We start from the raw sequence: 18,910 nt of genomic DNA, 5'->3' as shown, positions 1-18,910 counted from the left end.
CTGAGGTCTCCTTGTTTACAAATACCATTGGCTCACACTGGAATAAACTTCCCATAGAACTGACCACTCTAGGCTCATCACAACTTTTCAGAAAACAACTAAGAAACTATTTTAAAACTCACTGGCTATGCCCTTGCTCAAATCCTGACTGATCTCAGCTTCCATCTCTCTTTTCAACTCTTTCCACTACTCTTCCTCATGTCCCTATCACTACCTTTACCCCCCCTCTGTACTTCACCTACCATCCACTTGGATATTACTTTTCCCTTATATTTTCTTCTCTTTATATTACTGTAACCTATCATCTCACCTTGTATCTAAATCACCCAGCTGATGACATCTGTTTCTTAAAACTAGTGCCCTGACACAAATGTCTATCAAAATTGTTAATACTGTAAATAGTTGAATAGAGTCTTGTGTGAGTTACTTGCTTTATTTCTTCTTTAATTACTCTTCCAAAGATTTTGTAATAGAAATCCTCACACTATGTTTAGTTTTTACAGATTACTTTTGCACTGTTACTTTGCTATTTGGGAATAGTTCTTTACATACTTATAATTTCTATCTTATTGTGCTTTTTTTTTTTGTTTATTTTTATCATTATTATGTACTAGTATATAGTGGAGCTTTTCTCCATGGGCCTCTGCTGAAAATGGACATGTATCCAGCCAGACTAGCCCGGTCAACAAATGTAAAATAAAAATAAATAAAATGAAAGCTAGGCTTTCCCCAATGGGGACTTTTCTGTTCAGTTTGAAGATCACTGCCGAGTGAAAGATGGACCACCAAAGAACTGCTTACTTTCAGCAGCAAAACAATAGGCCCTAAGCTTCTCCATCAAGGCTATGAACCAAGGGGTAATTCAGTCTGGCTATGCCTCCAATTCATTTGTGCGTGCTTTACAACCTCTCTCCCCGGCAAACATACAATCACATGAATTTCATGACATCGGTATGACCTTCTACTGAACACTTTTTTTCAGCATCTCTATGTCTGCTGCAACTCAGACATGTCACAAGAACTATTACACTTTTACTTCTCAGGCTAAAAAAGCAAATATCCAACAACAACAAAAGAAAAATCACAATTATTTCTTCTTTCGTTCATCTCCAGTCAGACTCTGGATGATTCTTTACATTCTGGAACTAAAAATTGTAAGTGACCCCACCCTAACAAGCCTGGCATGGTTCTCACAGTGAACAGTGTACATACTTGCAACCTACCCTCTGTCTTTCAAATAACAATGGGGTAAAAACTGTAAATTCAGTCAAGGATTTGTTTTTATGACTTTCTCAGAAAGATTACTGCCACTGGCTGCTTTATTGGCTGCAATATTTCTTTAAATTTATTAATGAAAGAAACATCAAAAATAAGAAGTTATGTACTCACCATAACTTTCCATCTGAGTGGGTAAACTTCATTTGTCTGCAACCTGTGGGATACGGATCCGATCTCGGATCCGAGCCGGCAACTTTTACAAAGCTTAGATCCGAGCTCCTAGCTCCTCCCCTTACCCATAATCCCCTGCCAACCCTGACTGACCTCAGATCAAGTTTGCCCGCAACCACAATAGCAGGTAAGTAACTACCTTCTCGGAAAGGTACACCACTACAGAACATAAAACATCTCTGAAGGTCAGGGGGATGGAGGGGGAGGGAACGGTTGCAGGCAAATGAAGTTTACCCACTCAGATGGAACGTTATGGGGAGTACATAACTTCTTAATCTGAAGTGGTTAACTTCATTTGGTCTGCAACCTGTGGGACAGAGTCCCCAGCTACCTAAACCTTGGGCGGCCTTCATGGAAGGATATTCCGGAGCACTGCGGAGCTAAAAGAAGTTCTCCCTCTGGAAATAATGTCCAGCTTATAATGATTGATAAAGGAATGAGATGAGGCCCAAGTGGCTGCTGAACAGACATCATCCAAGGAAACTCTGGATTTGAAGGCGGCAGATGTAGCCATGGACCGAGTTGAGTGGGCACAAACTCCCTGAGGTGCGAGCCTGCCAAAATTTTGATAAGACGTGATGATACACTGAAATCCATTTCGATAAGGTAACTTTCGAAACTGGTTTACCTAGATTAAATTTGGCAAAGGAGAAGATCAACTGGTTGGATTGCCTATGACCAGATGTCCTATGAATGTAAAACCTAAGTTGTCTATGCACGTCCAAAGAGTGCAATTTGTACTCCCCCTTGTTCTGGTAGTTAGGAAAGAAGACCGGCAAATTGATAGATTGGTTAATATTCGTCTCAGAAACTACCTTCGGAAGGAATGAGGGATTGGTCCTGAGGTAAACACTATCCTTGTGAGAGGCTAAGTATGGGGGTTTGACAGAAAGAGCATGCAATTCAGATACACTCCTAGCTGAAGTAATAGCCACTAGGAAGGCTGTTTTCCACGACAAGTATTTGAGGTCTACAGATGCCACCGGTTTGAAGGGCGGAGCCATCAAGGCTTGTAATACCAAGGTCAAATCCCATGGAGGAACTGGTTCCTTTACTGGAGGTCTAAGTAGAAAAGTGCCCTTTAGGAATGTTTTGCACAATTTTGTAGTAATCCCATTTGACTACCTACATGATGAGAGATGGCTGCTAATTGCACCTTCACCGTATAACAGCCAGCTCCCTCATTAAAAGTCCTGAAAGAAAATCCAGCACCACAGGCAAGGGGTCTGTAAAGGGATCCAAATTATGGCGTTCTGCCCAGATAGAGAAACGCTTCCATTTACTACCGTAGACCTTCCCAGTAGAGGGCTTGTGCGCTGCTACTAGGATAGTTTTAACCGGAGATGAGATATTGGGAGTCCTAGCTATGAGTGGAACTGGAGCAGCCAAGCCGTAAGCTTGAGGTTGACCAGGTCGGGGACTGAGAGCCCCAGGGGGTGGGAAATCAGATCCGGGAGGGCATCTAGAATCCAGGGCGTATTCACTCTATGAGACCAGAGGTAAGGGAACCAAGCTTGGCGAGGCCAGAATGGGGCAATGAGGATCATCCTGCTCCCCAACCGACTGGCTTTCTGAATGAGTTTCAGCATCAGGGGAAGAGGAGGGTAGGCATAGAGAAGACCGGGTGGCCAAGCATGCACCAAAGCGTCCCTCGAGGCTTCCCCGGCAGGGGGAATGAGAGCGAAGTAATTGTTGCATTTCGTGTTTGAGGGTGATGCAAAGAGATCGCAACAGGGCTGCCCTCAGACGGCAAAAATTTGGCTCGCTACTTGGGGATTGAGGGACCACTCGTAAGGCGAAAGGATGGTGCAACTCAGTCTGTCCGCCAGGATGTTGGTCCTTCCCGGAATGTGCGTTGCAATGAGAAAGCGGTTGGTGGAGATCGCCCATTCCCACACTCTCATGGCTTCTCGACAGAGTGGGTAAGACCTGGTTCCCCCTTGTTTGTTGATATACCATACCACAGACATACTGTCTGACTGGATCGCAAATTGTTCCTGCAGGTAGAAGGCTCTGAAGTGCTTGCAACGACAACAGCACTGCCCTCATCTCTAGAACATTTATGTGCAATAAGGTCTCTGAATCGTTCCACGTGCCTTGGACCGTCCTGCCCGAATAATGCCCCCCCCCAACCAAGACGAGAGGCGTCCGTGGTCACTGTGGCGAGGGGGGGGGCCATGGCAAAGGGGCGTCCCGCCTGGAGGTCCGGCGACTGAAGCCACCAAACGTGAGCCCTCTTGCAGGCCCTGCTGAGGGGAACGGGGTGATTGAAGGGGTACTGAAGAAGGGACCATTGAACTTGTAGAGTCCACTGTAATATCCTCATGTTCAGACACGCCATGGGAATAAGATTGATTGCGGCTGCCATGGAACCTTGGGCCCTCAGGACCAATCCCGCCGGAGGTCTCGAAGATTGGAAGATGGCCCGCATATGTGCCCTCAGTGTGTGCAACCGGTCGGGAGTTAGGAAGACTAGCTGTCTGAAGGTGTCCAGTCTGGCCCCGATAAAATCTATCACCTGAGTCGGGGTAAGAGAGGACATGTCCGAGTTTATAGTGCTCCCTAGTTGTGGAGCAAGGTTGAGGAAGTAGTCCCTGGCTAAGCAAAGTAGATGCCTTGTCGGGGCAGTGAGGAGCCAGTCATTCATGTACGGGAAAACCTGCATTCCCTGGAGTCTCAGGTGGGCCGCTATCACTGCTAATACCTTGGTGAACACCCTGGGGGCTGAGGTGGAGACCAAAGGGGAGGACCCTGAATTGGTAATGACTGGCTCCCAGCCGGAAGCGGAGAAACCTCCTGGATCGTTCGTCCATCAATATGTGGTAGTACGCATCCTTGAGGTCTATCGAGCATATCCAGTCTTTCTCCCACAAGAGGGGGAGAATAGATTGAAAAGTGACCATCCGGAACTTTTCTTTGGTTACTGACAGGTTCAGTAGGGAAAGACAGAAGATGGGCCTTAGGTCCCCCGTCTTTTTTGGCACCAAAAAGAATCTGGAGTAGTAACCTGATCCGGACTGGCCTGGGGGGACGCGCTGGATAGCTCTTTTTTCTAAAAGCTGACGAATTTCCGCAGCTGCTGCCTCCCTCTGGCTGGGTGGAACATCGGGGAGGTGTTTGGGGTGTAAGGAATGTAAGAAAAGGGAATTTTGTATCCTCTGGATATGATACGAAGCACCCAGCGGTCTTCTGTAATGGACTCCCAAGCTGCCAGGTGCCTCGAGAAACGCCTCCGACTGCCTCCAGAGTGGAGCAGTCAGGCAACCCCTCAGGGCTGCTGCGTGGGCCGATCAGAGAAGGTTTCCCTGGACCCAAAGTTCTTTGGGCCCCCTCTGCCTCTAGGGCGGCGTCCACCCTGTCCTCCTCTGCTGCGGAAGGACTGGGAGTCCTGAGCGGACTGGGACTGTTGTGAATTTCGGAACCACATCTTCTTCTGTCCTTTTTGGTTCTTGGAGAAGGACCTCTGGGGAGCAGAGAAGCGGACTCCGACGGCAGACATCTTCCCATGCTTTTCGCTCTGGACCAAAGTCGCGCGAACTGTCTTGCCAAATAGGGCAGAACCATCGAAGGGGGCATTCGCAAAGGACGCCTTGAAGGGTTCCGCAAAATCACAATGTCGGAGCCTGGCCTGACACATCATAACTAGGCCTGCTCCGCTGGCTCTAGCGGCTCCCTCTGTAACATGGGATAAAAGCTGCACAGAGGTGTTGGATATAGACCTAAGAGTGGCCATGCGAGTGGAGTATAACTGTTTGTCCTCCCCCGACATGGACTCCAGGGGTGATGCAGCGTACTCTTTAATAAGGTCTCGCTGCAGCCGAATAACATGTGCCATGTAGTTCAGGGACCTTACAGTGAAGGTCGCTGAACTAAAGACCCGCTTCCCGAGACGGTCCATCGAGCAAGACTCCTTGCTCGGGGGATGGACCAAGGGACTCTCTTGGTCTAACTCCCTCTTGGTGGCTGCCGCCACCAACATGCCATCTACGGGGGGGGGGGCCCTTGCTCCAATGGGATTTCTCTGCCGGGGGGGCTCAGGATCTTGTCAGGACGTTTGGGGACTGGCTCCACAGTGTCCGGCTCCTTCCACGCCCTAGTGGTGATAAGGTCCACTAAGGGATCGGCCGGAGGGGACACCCAAGAGGTAGATGGACCCGTTTCAAATGCCTCCAGGAACACGGATTCGTCCAAGGAAGCCTTGAGGGCAGACCCCCCCCTTATCCTAAGCATTTCCATGATGTCTCCGAAAGAGACATCCTCGGGGGGTGACCTTGGGGAGCCTTCCCCCTCATCCAAATCCGTGTCTTCTGTCAAGGACTCGGGGGAGTCCACGTGCCTCCTCTTACACTTCCGCTTGTGAGGAACATCCTCGGGGGGACTGTCCGAGGACGACTCACCAGCAACGTCTTGTTCCAGGGGAACGACCTGAGACGTCAAAGCAGGCTGTCCCTGTGGCCGGGCGACGGAAGCCCTACCCAAATGAGAGGGAGTGCGGGATGAAACCGTAGCAGGGAGCGGGTGCCTGGATGCACTCAACAGAGCCCTCTCCACCACCTCGAAGGCCGAGGGAGAGCCACTCTCTATGGGATCAGAGAGCCGACCCTCACTCGGACCCGACGGATGGATCGGAGCCGGCACCGAGACCATCGGATCCAAAGGGCCAGTGTGCTCCGACCTCGACGGAGCTGAAGGCACACTAAGCCCCTCGGATCCGAAGCTCAGAGCACTGCTCCGAGAGCTCAGATCCAACAAGGACGGATCCGGTAAACTCGAAGGAAGAGTCAGAGCCGAAGTACGAGAAACTGTCTGCGCCGACCCACCCCCGGCTCTAACGCTTCCCGGCTCTGAGTGCTCCGAACCCAGGAAGCGGGTCGGAGAAGGAACTATCAGGGCAAAGAAGGGTGTTGAGCTCCCCCCCGGAGGGGGGGGGGGAGGCAGGAGCACTCCCATCTGCATTTGGGCCTGGATGAACCACCCGGTCCAAATCAGCTTCAGAAAGGCTACGCGTTGATCTCAACAACGCCACTGAGGCTGGCTGGGATTCCCGCCTCGATGACCTCGACTGAGATGGGTCTCCTCCTCCTCGGGTCCTGGTGAGAAGCATGGAGCAGAGAAGGAGGAGACCTGGAAGCCGTGGAGGGAGAAGCCCGCTTAGCCGGGGGAGCCAAAGCGGAGGCCTCGGCCCGCCGCTTGTGGTGCTTCTCCCACCGTTTTTCTTTCCTGGCCTCCCTCTCCTCTGGCGCCGAAGCGGGAGATTGAGTCCTGGCCGGGGGGAGGGAGGCAGGAGTGGCTGCCACCGAAGCCTGGGAGGAGGCCACAGAAGCACCAGAGACCGAAGCTGAATCCGGGGGCAAAAGTCCCACCAGGATCAGCTTAGACCTCCGGTCCTTCAGTGCCCTGGGGTTGACCGCTGCACAGATAGTGCATCCAGAGGAAAGGTGTTCAACCCCAAGGCATTGGATGCACAGAGTGTGGCCATCCGCCGGGAAAAGCTTATGGCCACACTTGGTGCACTTAGAAAAGATTGGTTTTGGGGCCTCAGACATTCTAAAGAAAACACACTCGTTAGGCCCCAAACACACCACACACAGAACTACGTACCAGCGAAGGGGAGGGAGGGTAAATTTAACTAAAATGATTTAACTACAAGGATTTAACCAAAGGGAAACCTAACCACAACACACTCGTACACTTAAAAGTAATAGAAAAAAGTTTTAAATTTCTCACAAACTCTACGAAGACCCTACGAACCAGGAGCTCAAAACCTAGCTGCTGACCAGAAGTGCGGCAAACTAGATCTGAGGTCAGTCAGGGTTGGCAGGGGATTAGGGGTAAGGGGAGGAGCTAGGAGCTCGGATATAAGCTTTGTAAAAGTTGCCATCTCGGATCAGAGATCGGATCCGTATCCCAGAGGTTGCAGACCAAATGAAGTTAACCACTTCAGATCTACGGTCGTGGAGGTGCAATGGTTAGTGTTGTCACCTCACAGCAAGAGGTTCCCCCGTTCGATTCTAGGCTGGAGCACCTTCTGTGTGGAGTCTGCATGTCCTCCCCGAGGTCGAGTAACGTTTAAAGCCATGCAGGTAGGTGCACGAGTTAATGGGTGTGCCTTCTTTGAAAGTTGGTTGTCGGGCTGGCAACTCAGCACCGTAAAAAATCCACTGCCAATCATTAGCAGACCGGAGTTTCGCTGTGGTGACCCCTAACCGAGAAAAGCCGAAAGACATTAGTTTTAATGAAAGAAACATCAAAATTGTTCACTCTTACCAGTATCTCCCAGTCATCACTTGAGACAGGTTCTACCATTACCTGCTGGCAAGATAACAGCAGAGAACATGCCTTGAGTACTACCTGAAAAACAATAAGATCAACGTTAGAAAGTGACAGCAAAGCAGAAAGACATCCACAAGCTATATTCAATGTGTAAACAAGTACACAGCACTGTAAGTCTTGCTTTGCAGTTTCTAAAAACAAGACCATTCTAAACACAAATGATCATTCAACTTAAATACTGCCTTTTAGATACTCAAAATATACTTAAATTCACAGAACAGTGTGCAAAAGAATACTTATTCCTCATAATTTAATGAACAGCATCAACCCTCACCAAAATCACTCAGCAGCGAAGATAACAGCTGGCACACTTGAACCAAACCAGGTCGCAAATACCATTTGTTAAATTAATTTTGCAACCCATTTCCTTCTAACAGTTTGTATTTACTAATAAATTTTAGGGAGTCTATTGACCATTTGAAGGATAAAGCAAGACTTCAGTGAAATGTCATGAAGGACATACTGACAATACCGTGAATGGCCGATGTTTTAGACACTACAAACTCAATGAGGCTTAAACCTCATATTATTTTTAAATGCAGAAGGCAGACCATAGCTGTTCTATTACATGTTTCATACGGTTCAAAGTGTGCATCTGCTTTAACACTTACTCATCACTGCTAAATAATACTAAACTGCACTTTTAATGCAACCACGTTGGAGGACCTACTCTAAGAATCAGAATGCCAGGCCTGGAACAAAGGATTTGCTGACAGACTTCTAGGAAAAGAAAGAGTGGGATACTGCTAGCAAGCTAATGTTTTAAGGAGGGATTGTTGATAAGGAAGTTTGGAAGATCCCAGGCAAAGTCAGGAGATGGGGAAAATAAAAGCCATAAAGGAATTCCTGTAGTTAATGTTATACTACTGTGTCTACGTGGTCCAAAGTGCTGCTGTTTCCAAATGATTATTGCTATACTCCCAAACTTAGAGGCATTTCCACTTACTGCATGAACCATCCTTCAGTAAGACACTTTCAAATCAAGCCACCACCTCAGAAATAATAATTTAACAGTTTACACCTCAAGATTTTGTGAAAAACCACAAAAAGTCAGAGCAGGCAATTCCCAAAATGGCATTTCATATGACCAGTATCCTATTTGTCAGCCAGACTGCAGATGATGTCACTACAACACAGTGACGCCCCAGGTGTTTCTGCAGTCATATTCTACTGAGGCCTCCAGGCATCTAATACAGCCTGTTGATACTTGAATCAATAATTTCAAAACCGTACTAAATACAAGCTATAGAAATATTTCTGGTGTTGTTGAAGAAATATTTATAAATAATTTAGGAACAATAAATTTGAGATAATTTTCTCAACATCCAAGTAATGCAAACATAACCACTTAGCTTCATATGAAAGCTCACAGATGGATAAACAAAATACATGTAGCTTGAGTGGTTACTGAGATATTAAGTTATTCATAAACTATTAAACAGTTAAATATTTACCGCACTTATTCTGACTTATAAAATCTAGTTTAAGACACAGAATCTTATGAGTACCATCACTGTACAAATTTGCATGTGATGAACAGTTAGCAACTTACATTTCTTTAATAACCTTTATGCTCCAGAGATATGAATATGTGTTTGAAATTAGACCATAATTTCATTTTGTCAAAAAATTCAGAATGCAACCACCGGCAGTTAAGAGCACAAACCTCCAGACCACCATTGGACATGGAGTAGCAAGCGTGTGGTGAAGGAGAAAACTGCCCTGGGTGCAAAGTCTGAGGGGGCACGATCGAGTGGCAGGCTTTTCTGTACCAAAATTCCAGTACAAAAACATACTTAACTTTGGATTTTTTTTTTTTTTTTTTTTGCTGAGTGGGTAGGGTACTACTTTGTGGAGCCGGCACAGGGCACTAATTGGACTTGCTAAACCTCTACCACTAGAGTGAATAAACATCAGATATGGGGTGCATCCAGTTCATTAAATACAGAGCAAAAAAGTCCCACTACAGCAGATTAACTAAGACAATCTCAGAAGTCTTACTAGACACTATTGGGAATTGTAAAACATCTGGTCTTCAGATACTAGTCAAGAACACAAACTTAAAAAAAAAAAAAAAACTCATGGGCTGTAATATCTCCTCCAGTGAAGACTACCTCCAATTGGATTCCATCCTCAGTAACAAATAAGTAAGTAAGTAATTACACAGTAGGGTTTAAGTATTAGCAGTTACATACCTCTCCCTCCACCATCTAACATCTTGACATATTAGAACTAGACCAAAGAAATGAACTGTAGATGGTTTTAATATCAATCTGATAAGCACCAAAAGAAAACGGGTGTTCAGTCATCAAATGAGAAATCCATCGAACTTAAAACATTGAACATTCACTTCAGAGAACACTCAATCTTCAAATGTTTTACCCAGGGAAAGAGACAGTGGACCAACATGCATACCGAAACACACACTGCAGTATATCAAACATACCCTGGTGAGGGGTTAGGTAGGTAAAATATTTGATGACTAAGTGAACATTCGATCTTTTACGTCCAATGAACAGAGGTTCAATGGCTTTCTCATTCGATGACTGAACATAGACCCCCCCAAACATAGTATTCTCTATTTTCTTCTACAAAACAACCTCATACAACTGACAAAAGACCTTAGATGCGCTACTCCTACATACAACAATGCCCTGATAGACACATGGATTACAAATGTGCCACAAAAAATACTGACCACACAATGTCTCCCCGAATCAGTTAACAAACATATGCCTATTAAAGCAACTCTTCCTCCAAATTCCCTCTATATATTAATAACCATGTGACCCTTCACAGAAGGTAAGCAAACAAAAGGTACTTCAAGACATGGACCCTCTATTGCAATGACTAGACCTTCCTTTTATCTCACCACCAACCCAGCTGAAGCCTCAACCATGTTCAATTCCTTAGTTTAACTGAAACTAAGGAAGCACCTTCCATTAACAGAGCGATGCCTAAAGGCTCAACAACGTCTAGGGATACATCTGATCGAAGAGCACTCAAAAAAATAAATAAAATTTGGATCCAGCTTTACCATACAAGAAAGAAGTAAAGTAAAGATCAGAGTACAGTGATAACATCTTGAACTTCGGCATCTTGACAATAAGGTTCAGAAAAAAAAAATCCCAACTGTCAAACAATTTGATGCCAAAAAGGAAGAAGTCATCTAAGACACACAAAGGCTGCCAGAAAGGCAGGGGGTGATGGATAAACAGGATTATACTCATGCTTACTGGGAGGACTGTTACAGGGTCCAACATTAAATTTCCCTGCTGAAGAGACTTCTTTCACTGACACTATCTAAAATGAAAGAGTTTTTTTCAGATGGACCTGAGTGAGAGTAATACATTTTCTGTGCCAAAAGGAATGGGATTAATAGCAGCAATCTGCTTTGCAGAAGCAGAATTGAGAACAGAAATGACTTATAGGTCTGCTTTAGGATTTGAAATCAGGCACTTGTGGGTCTTGTCTTCTTGTAAACCTGAGAGATATCGGTGGAACAGGAGGGTGTCCGTAAGGTAAGGTGGAGTCATTAAGAAAGGCATTCTCTAAATCAAGCAATACAGGAGGAATAGATGCAGCTTGCAGCACCTGCAAATGTAATAAACTGTAATACAGTTTCTGTGCCAAAGGACTCTCACTTAGGTTCCACTGAAAAACCTCTTTCATTTTAGATAAAGTGTCAGTGAAAGAAGTCTTTTCTGCAAGGAAATTTAACAGTACAGCGGTAGAGTTGTTTCCTCACAGCAAGATGTTCTCCTGTTCAATTTTCGGCTGGGGTGCCTTCTGTGTGTAGTCTGTATTTCCTCCCCACGGTCGAGTGGCCTCCAAAAGACATGCGTGAATGGGCGTGCCTTCGCTGAAGGTTGGGCATCGGGCTGGCAACTCGGCACCATAAAAAAAAAAATCGACTGCCAATCATTAGCGGACCGAAGTTACGCTGTGGCAACCCCTAACTGGGAAAAGCCGAAAAGGCAAACAAACTTTCCTCAAAATCACAATACTCCGATTGAGAAGAAACTCCAAATCTATACCAGTCACCCCACTCTTCTGAAAGAAATAATATGTCAGAATGAGAGGAAAAGCTTTTCCTTTTCTTGACTGAAGATTGCAAACACAAGGAAAAATCAGCAGTAAGTTCCTTTACAAATCCCAATAAATCCGCTCTGTCCATAGAGGCAGAAACAATAGACTGGAGGTTTTTCATACCAAGTACACTATCCCTGAACAAGGTTTGACTCTTAAGAAATCTAGCCCCCCCCCTTCCACATCCTTGCCCCAGTCAAGTAAAGCCCTGTCACCTGCCCCTTCCACTGATACAGACTAAAGTACCTCCCCCCTACCCACCAAGGACAGCCCTACAGCTGCAAAGGACATGGCTATATCCCAGTCTTGGGAGGCTTAGAAGGCTACACCAAGAGAACTGGGAGAAAGACATGGATGGCCTGAGGAACAACAAGCAGCTACAGCAGAATTACACACCAGCGTCTGAGGCAAAATCGGATCTGGTCTGACACTCAAAGACTATTTAAAAGCGTTCTTCTTTTCTCACACAAACCATCCAATCTCTTTGCAGGACGCCCTCATTTCCTCTCACCTTCCCTATGTCTGCCCCAAATCTTCTTCACCAGACTGCCCGACTGCCTTCTGCTTTTCTGCACATGTGCCTAAACCACAGTAATCTGTTCTCTTTGATCTTTTCTGCAATTGGAGCTACTTTGGCTTCTGCTCTTTTGTCTGCATTTTTCAATCTGTCCCACAGTGCATCCTACCACTCATCTCAGGCACTTCACTTCCATCACCTCTGGCTTCCTTCTCTGCTTTGCCTTTACTGCTCAGGTTTCTGTACCATACTGTAGTACAGGTCACACCACTGTGTTGTGCACCTTACCTTTCAGCTTCTTTGGCATTATTCTATCATACAGTATCCCTGACACTTTATGTTAGTTGTCTACAGCCGCTAGCACTGACCTCTTCATTCAGACTTCCCTTCTCCACAACCAACTCTCCCAGATACTTGAAGCTGTTAACCTGTTCCACTATCTACCATTCTCGGTTCTCAGCTTCTCCTGATTACCATAGTCTTATCTGTATATAGTTTCATCTCATGTGCCTTATGTTTTGTACTCCATTCCCCTGTCCTTTGCTGAAGTTCTTGCTCAGAGTCTGCCTGTAACGTCACATTGTCTGCATGCATTAACTTTGTTAATCTGTCCTCTGACCGGTTTGCTAATATAATCTATCACCAGTACAAACAGAGGGCTCAGAGCTGATCCTTGATGTACACCTAATCCCACTGGAAACCCCTCTGTGAGACCGAACACTGTTCGCACTTGAGTCACTGGATCTTTGTACATAGCCTGCATTAATTATACCACTGTTTCTGGGACTTAGAACCACCACAGGACTGCCCAAATCAGCTTTTTTGGGACTTTGTCTTATGCCTTCTCCAGGTCTAGGAATGCCTAATTGGACTCTTTCCTCATCTCTAGCTTCTTCTCAACTATCTGCCTCACCGCAGTCAGCTGTGCTGCATCCTGATCTAAATCCAAACTGCTCATCTCCAATCATAAACAGATACAGAGAGTAGTTGAAGTTATCACTCACCCTCTCCAGAACTTTCATGCAATGTGATACAAGTTTCATATCTCTGTACTGCCCACAGTTGTGAATGTCTGCTTTGTTCTTGAACACTGGAAGTAGGATGCTTGTTTTCCAGTCATCTGGGATACACCTCTCTCTCTCTCTCTACCGTGTTATGAGTACTCACCGGAGCCATTTCTCACCATCTCACCCAGCATCTTTATCAAATCTGCTGTGACCTCATCTGAGCCTGCTGCTTTCCCTGACTTATTTCTCCCTAGTGCTGTTCCTACTTCTTCTAAGGTGGGCTCTTCTCTCATCGTAGGCTGTGTCTGGGTCGGTACTTCTGTGGGGTTTTCTTCAATCAGAAGCTGCTGGTGGTGCTCCTATTTATGTCTGATGTCCTGTGGATTGGTGAACAGGCTGTTGCTGGCATCCATTATGAAAGATGTCTGTGTCTTTTTTATATTTCGGTCCTTGCCTTGCAACCTGATATAATTTCTTTGGGCCACCTACTGAGTCACTTTCCAGAAGCTGGTAGACTGCCTCTGATGTCCTGTTCTTTGCTACTGCAACTCCTCTCTTAGCCAACCAGTATTCCTTCCTAGCTTAGTCTATCTTTTCTACCTCCAACTTTTTCAAGCACTCTTTTTTTTTATGACTTCCTGGACATCTGCATTCCAACACCAGTTTTATTTCCTTATCTAGCTAAGTCACATATCAGTTCACACATGCTGTTTTTAGGCACTGCTATTCTTCCGCACCTCCACCCATTTCCTCCTCTTCTTGAGGTGCTACAGCCCTGAGTAATTTCTTGAACTGTTGTACTTTCTCTCCAATTAACTTCCAGGTCTTCAACCTGGTCTCTGTTCACCTTAGAGCCTTCTCTGATCACTGCTTGCTTGCAGATGACTGTAGCAACCAGTGGTTTATGCTGTGGGCAATCTGTTTCACTGGGGATGACTTTACAATCACTGATGCAACCCCAGTGCCCTTTCCTTACCAGCAGGAAGTCTACACAAGTTGCATGTTGGTCACTCTTCTATGTGAGTGTTTGATTTCGGAGCCATGTGTTGGCTACTAACTAGCCATTTGCCAGCCAGAAGTCCTCTCCTTCTTCATTCCTATTGCCCCACCCATGTGGACCCAGGCAGTCCTCACATCCAGTTCTGTCTGTCCCGATATGTGCATTCAAGTCACCCTTTATTAACAATTCATGTTGTCCTGTTTTATCTAGTATGTCCTGCAATTGCTGTCTGAATAAACTCTTCTTTTCACAACTGTGCTGCCAGGCATAGACTGAGATTATGAATACTGTCCTATCGTTAAGCTGAAGTCTGACTGCCATAAGTTTCTCACTAATTCTGATAACTCTCTCGTATCCTTGACGGTTTTCTGAAGCCTCTCCCTCACCACAATTCCCACAACATTTCTAGCCTGTCCTTTTCCTAGGTAGTACACCACAGATCCAAAGCCAAGTGGCTTTACTGCACTACCTTCCCATTTTATCTCTTGGATACACAGGATGTCCAGCCTCCTTCTTACCATCATGTCATCCACTTCCAAGATCTGTTCCTTCAGTGAACCTACACGGAAGTGTAGCAATTCTTACTTTGTGTTTGGTAGCTTTTGGTCAGAGCTATCCCAGGTACCCCAAACTAGGCAACTGCATATTGGCCAGCCAGTAGCTTATAGACCAAGGACTGCACATCTTGACCAATAGGCGCACATACACTCCTTCCGCCATTAGAATGGGTCCCTGACATAGGTCAGAGTAGACCAGGTCCTCAACCCACTTATCACCAATTTTCTTTTGGGGACATTAGTTAACATGACCGAATCTGCTAGAGCCATATTTTACACCACTGAGTAGCTAGCCCTGATACTGCACACCAATGTAGATCTATACAACTCTTCGCCTACAGGGCACCGCGTAGAAGCTGTGCTGCTGCCCACAGCTCCATTCATTGGTGAGTTAGAGATGGAAACACTCTGCATGTTTTTCGGAAGTGGGAAGAACCCTACAGAAACAGACAGAACATGCAAACTGCACACATTGGTCGGAATTCAGGACTGAACCTTGTAACTTGCGCATGGGAGGTGAAGACCTTAACTATTATGCCAACTGGTGTCTTCCAATATTCATAATCCAACACTGGCACTTGGAAAGACGACCCACAATCCTTAAAAAGCAAAACTTTAATAAAGAAACATCAAACACAAAAAAACAGCATGAACGCTTAACAGTACACCGCATTTTCATTTTAAATCAAACCTCATCAGATGCATTCATACCATTCCCCACAATCCCCTTATATACTAAAACCAATAAATAAGAACTACCTGTTATTCAATTATACTAATGGGTATTAAACTACAGAGTTTCACCAGCCTCATACTAAAGTTCTAAACACACTACTAGCACAAACAGGTACACAGAAAAATCTTTATATACATACAATATGTATACAATGTTTATTTGAGACACACACAAAAATTATTAACAAACCAACCAGACTATTGATCAATAGTTTAAAAAAATATAAATAATATTAAAAACACTCGTTCGAAATAGATGAATCCTTCACATTAAGATGATCTACTACCTCCATCTAGTGGCCTTACCTGTAAATAGGTGAAAAACATAATGTAACTGCTCTGAGCTTAAGCACCGAGACCAAGGATACTGAATCGTTTAAACATGGGAATCTATTGGCATCTAAAAATATCTGCCAATACAATTCCCGGTATTCAAGTCACATCTCCCACTGTCCCCCTCTCAAGTCAATGGGTTTGTTTGTGTCTTTCGGCTTTTCCCGGTTAAGGGTCGCCACAGCGGAACTCCGGTCCGCTAATGATTGGCAGTTGATTTTTACGTACCGGCTTGCCAGGCCTGACGCACAACCTTCAACGAAGGTACGCCCATTCATGCATGTCTCCACGCAGAAGACGCTCTAGCTGAGAATCGAACCGGACAGCGTCATACTGTGAGGCGACAATGCTACCGCAGCACCACCACCGCGGCTACTCTCAATTCAATGGGTACTACTGCCAAAATAAAAAAATTTAAAATAGCTCCTATGCATAACTTAGTATGCTTACACAGGGCATTGTTGGGACTGTTATTCTTTAAATTGTACCTGTGCTCATATATTGTGACCTTAAATTTCCTTTCTGTTTTGCATATATAAAATCCCTGACAACATTTACAAACCACTATGTAAACCACCACACTTGTATTACAATTAGCATGACTTCTACTTTTTACACATTTATCCCTCACTTCCAAAAATAAGGTGTCACCCTACATCAGGTAAGGACATTGTGGACAGGACCCACATTTATATGTGCCCACTTAACCAGACTTAATAAAAGAAACTTGTGATTTTTTGTTTTCCAAAATGTCTTTAATGTTATGATCCTTTCTGTAAATACATTTAAAAGGTTTCTTAAAAATGATTTCAAGATCCGAAATAATGGCAAACATTTCCCATTCCTTCTCCACTGTCCTATTAATTAATCCAGGGTCACCATCATAATTAAAATTAAAAAGCATTCTCATAAATACTGCATTTGCCTCGGATTCTTTTCCAAATTGGTCATTCAGTGAATTTTCCTTACCCAAAAGAGGTGAAAACCTAGTTTTTCTACCTTCGAAAACCTCTTCCTGCACTTCTAGCACATATCCCTAGGATAACCACTTGCTATAAAAATGCCATATAAAAACTGACATTCTAGCCTAAAATCTTCTTCATCAGAGGTCATTCTGCTACCCTTTACAAACTGTCCTTTGATAAGACCTCATTTCTGATAAAAGGGGTGCCCACTGGAAAAATTTAAAGGTCAGAATATACGAACACAGGTACAATTTAAAGAATAAAAATCCCAACAATGCCCTGTATAAACATACTAAGTTATGTGTAGGAGCCATTTTAAAATTTTTTTTTTATTTTGCAGGTAGTACCCATTGACTTGAGAGGGGGACAATAGGAGACGAGGCTTGAGTACCGGGAATTGTACTGGCACATATTAAAATGACACAGATCCCGGTACTTAAGCTCAGAGCAACTACACTACCAATGTTTTTCACCTATTTACAGGTAAGGCCACTAGATGGAGATAGTAGATCATCTTAGTGTGATGGATTCATCTATTTCGAACGAGTGTTTTTAATATTATTTATATTGGCTTATTTTGTTAAATTATTGATCAATAGTCTGGTTGGTTTGTTAATTTTTATACATATTGTAAGTATATATAGATTTTTCTGTATACCTATTAATGCTAGTAGTGGTGCGTTTAGGACTTTAGTAGGAGGATGGTATAACTCTGTAATTTTATACCCATTAGTATAGTTGAATAACAGGTGGTTCTTATTTATTGGTTTAGTATATAAAGGGATTGTGGGGAATGGTATGTTTGCATCTGAAGTCTGATTTAAAACAAAAATACGATGTACTGTTAAGCGTTCGTGCTGTTTTTTTTTTATGTGTTTGATGTTTTTTTTATTAAAGTTTTGCTTTTAAAAGGTCCTATCACATCATCGAAAATGCATAATCTCGAACGGCCGAAACATGGAAACTGTACTTGTGGGACAGCGGTACAGTGAGGATCAGTAAATATGCTCTTTCCTCACTGTAATGCGATCTCGGAGTTGGTATATATAATTAGCGGTGGTGTGAAGGGCGTAGCACCCCACATGAACAGTTTCAATGCATTGGCCGTTTGAGATTATGTGTTTTTGATTATATGATATAGACCCACTTTTAAAGGATTGTGGGTCATCTTTCCAAGTGCCAGTTGGATTATTGGTGTTTTTGAATTTCGTGCACTTATTTCCACTTCGTTTGGCGTCTCCTAATATTCCCCACAAAACAATCACAGAAGTGGAAGTGAACAAGAACGTATAATCATTACAAAAGCAGTGTTACCAAAGAGTCTGACTACTGATACATGTTGCAAGACACACAACACTAACATAGTACTGAATAGTGCTCTTGAATATGAGCTCAGGATTATGTTTCCAATCTACCTTAATAAACCTGCAGTCCACTATTTTCAGCACACTTACTATTTACCCTCTAAGATGGATTCACTTTAGAACACTGAATGCCCATAACATTGAAATTCAAAACACAGACCAAAATCTTGAAAATTCAAAACACTGAAAACTCAAAACATTTGAGTCCCATAACAGTGAAAAAACATAGGAAACCAACATTTAATCTATGCCAGCACAACTACATACAGAAACAAATAAAAAACAAACCATATTACACTTCTCCAAACATAACCAAGGGGGCAAACCCCCTGCACCCCCCACCACTTGCTATTTAAATATATCAACTCAGAGAATGCACTACACAGAATAAAATGGCAAACATAACATTCCGCACTTCATGACTGCCTGTTTAAATTGTAAAACCTATCCTCAACCTTCTCTTAGAAACACTATTTCACTGTTAAAACATTACACATGACTATATATCTCTCCGATGCTTACCAGAGTTTCATAGGTAACCTCAGTAATGTTCCCTTCTTT

At 44.2% G+C, this 18,910-nt stretch overlaps 1 protein-coding gene across 1 annotated transcript in view; it reads right to left on the bottom strand.

The window, feature by feature from the left end:
- The window catches only part of PEX1 (peroxisomal biogenesis factor 1), a 1,694,243-nt gene that overhangs the window by 1,550,169 nt on the left and 125,164 nt on the right, over positions 1-18,910 (bottom strand). The window contains exon 3 of the mRNA XM_044067676.1: positions 7,717-7,800. Coding sequence (XP_043923611.1) covers positions 7,717-7,800 — 84 coding nt within the window. The remainder of the gene's footprint in view (positions 1-7,716; positions 7,801-18,910) is intronic.

The sequence above is a fragment of the Protopterus annectens genome, chromosome 3.part1, assembly GCF_019279795.1.
Source record: "Protopterus annectens isolate FY-2018-M chromosome 3.part1, PAN1.0, whole genome shotgun sequence".
NCBI classification, from domain to species: Eukaryota; Metazoa; Chordata; order Ceratodontiformes; family Protopteridae; genus Protopterus; species Protopterus annectens.
This window is presented reverse-complemented; position numbering and strand designations above follow the sequence as displayed.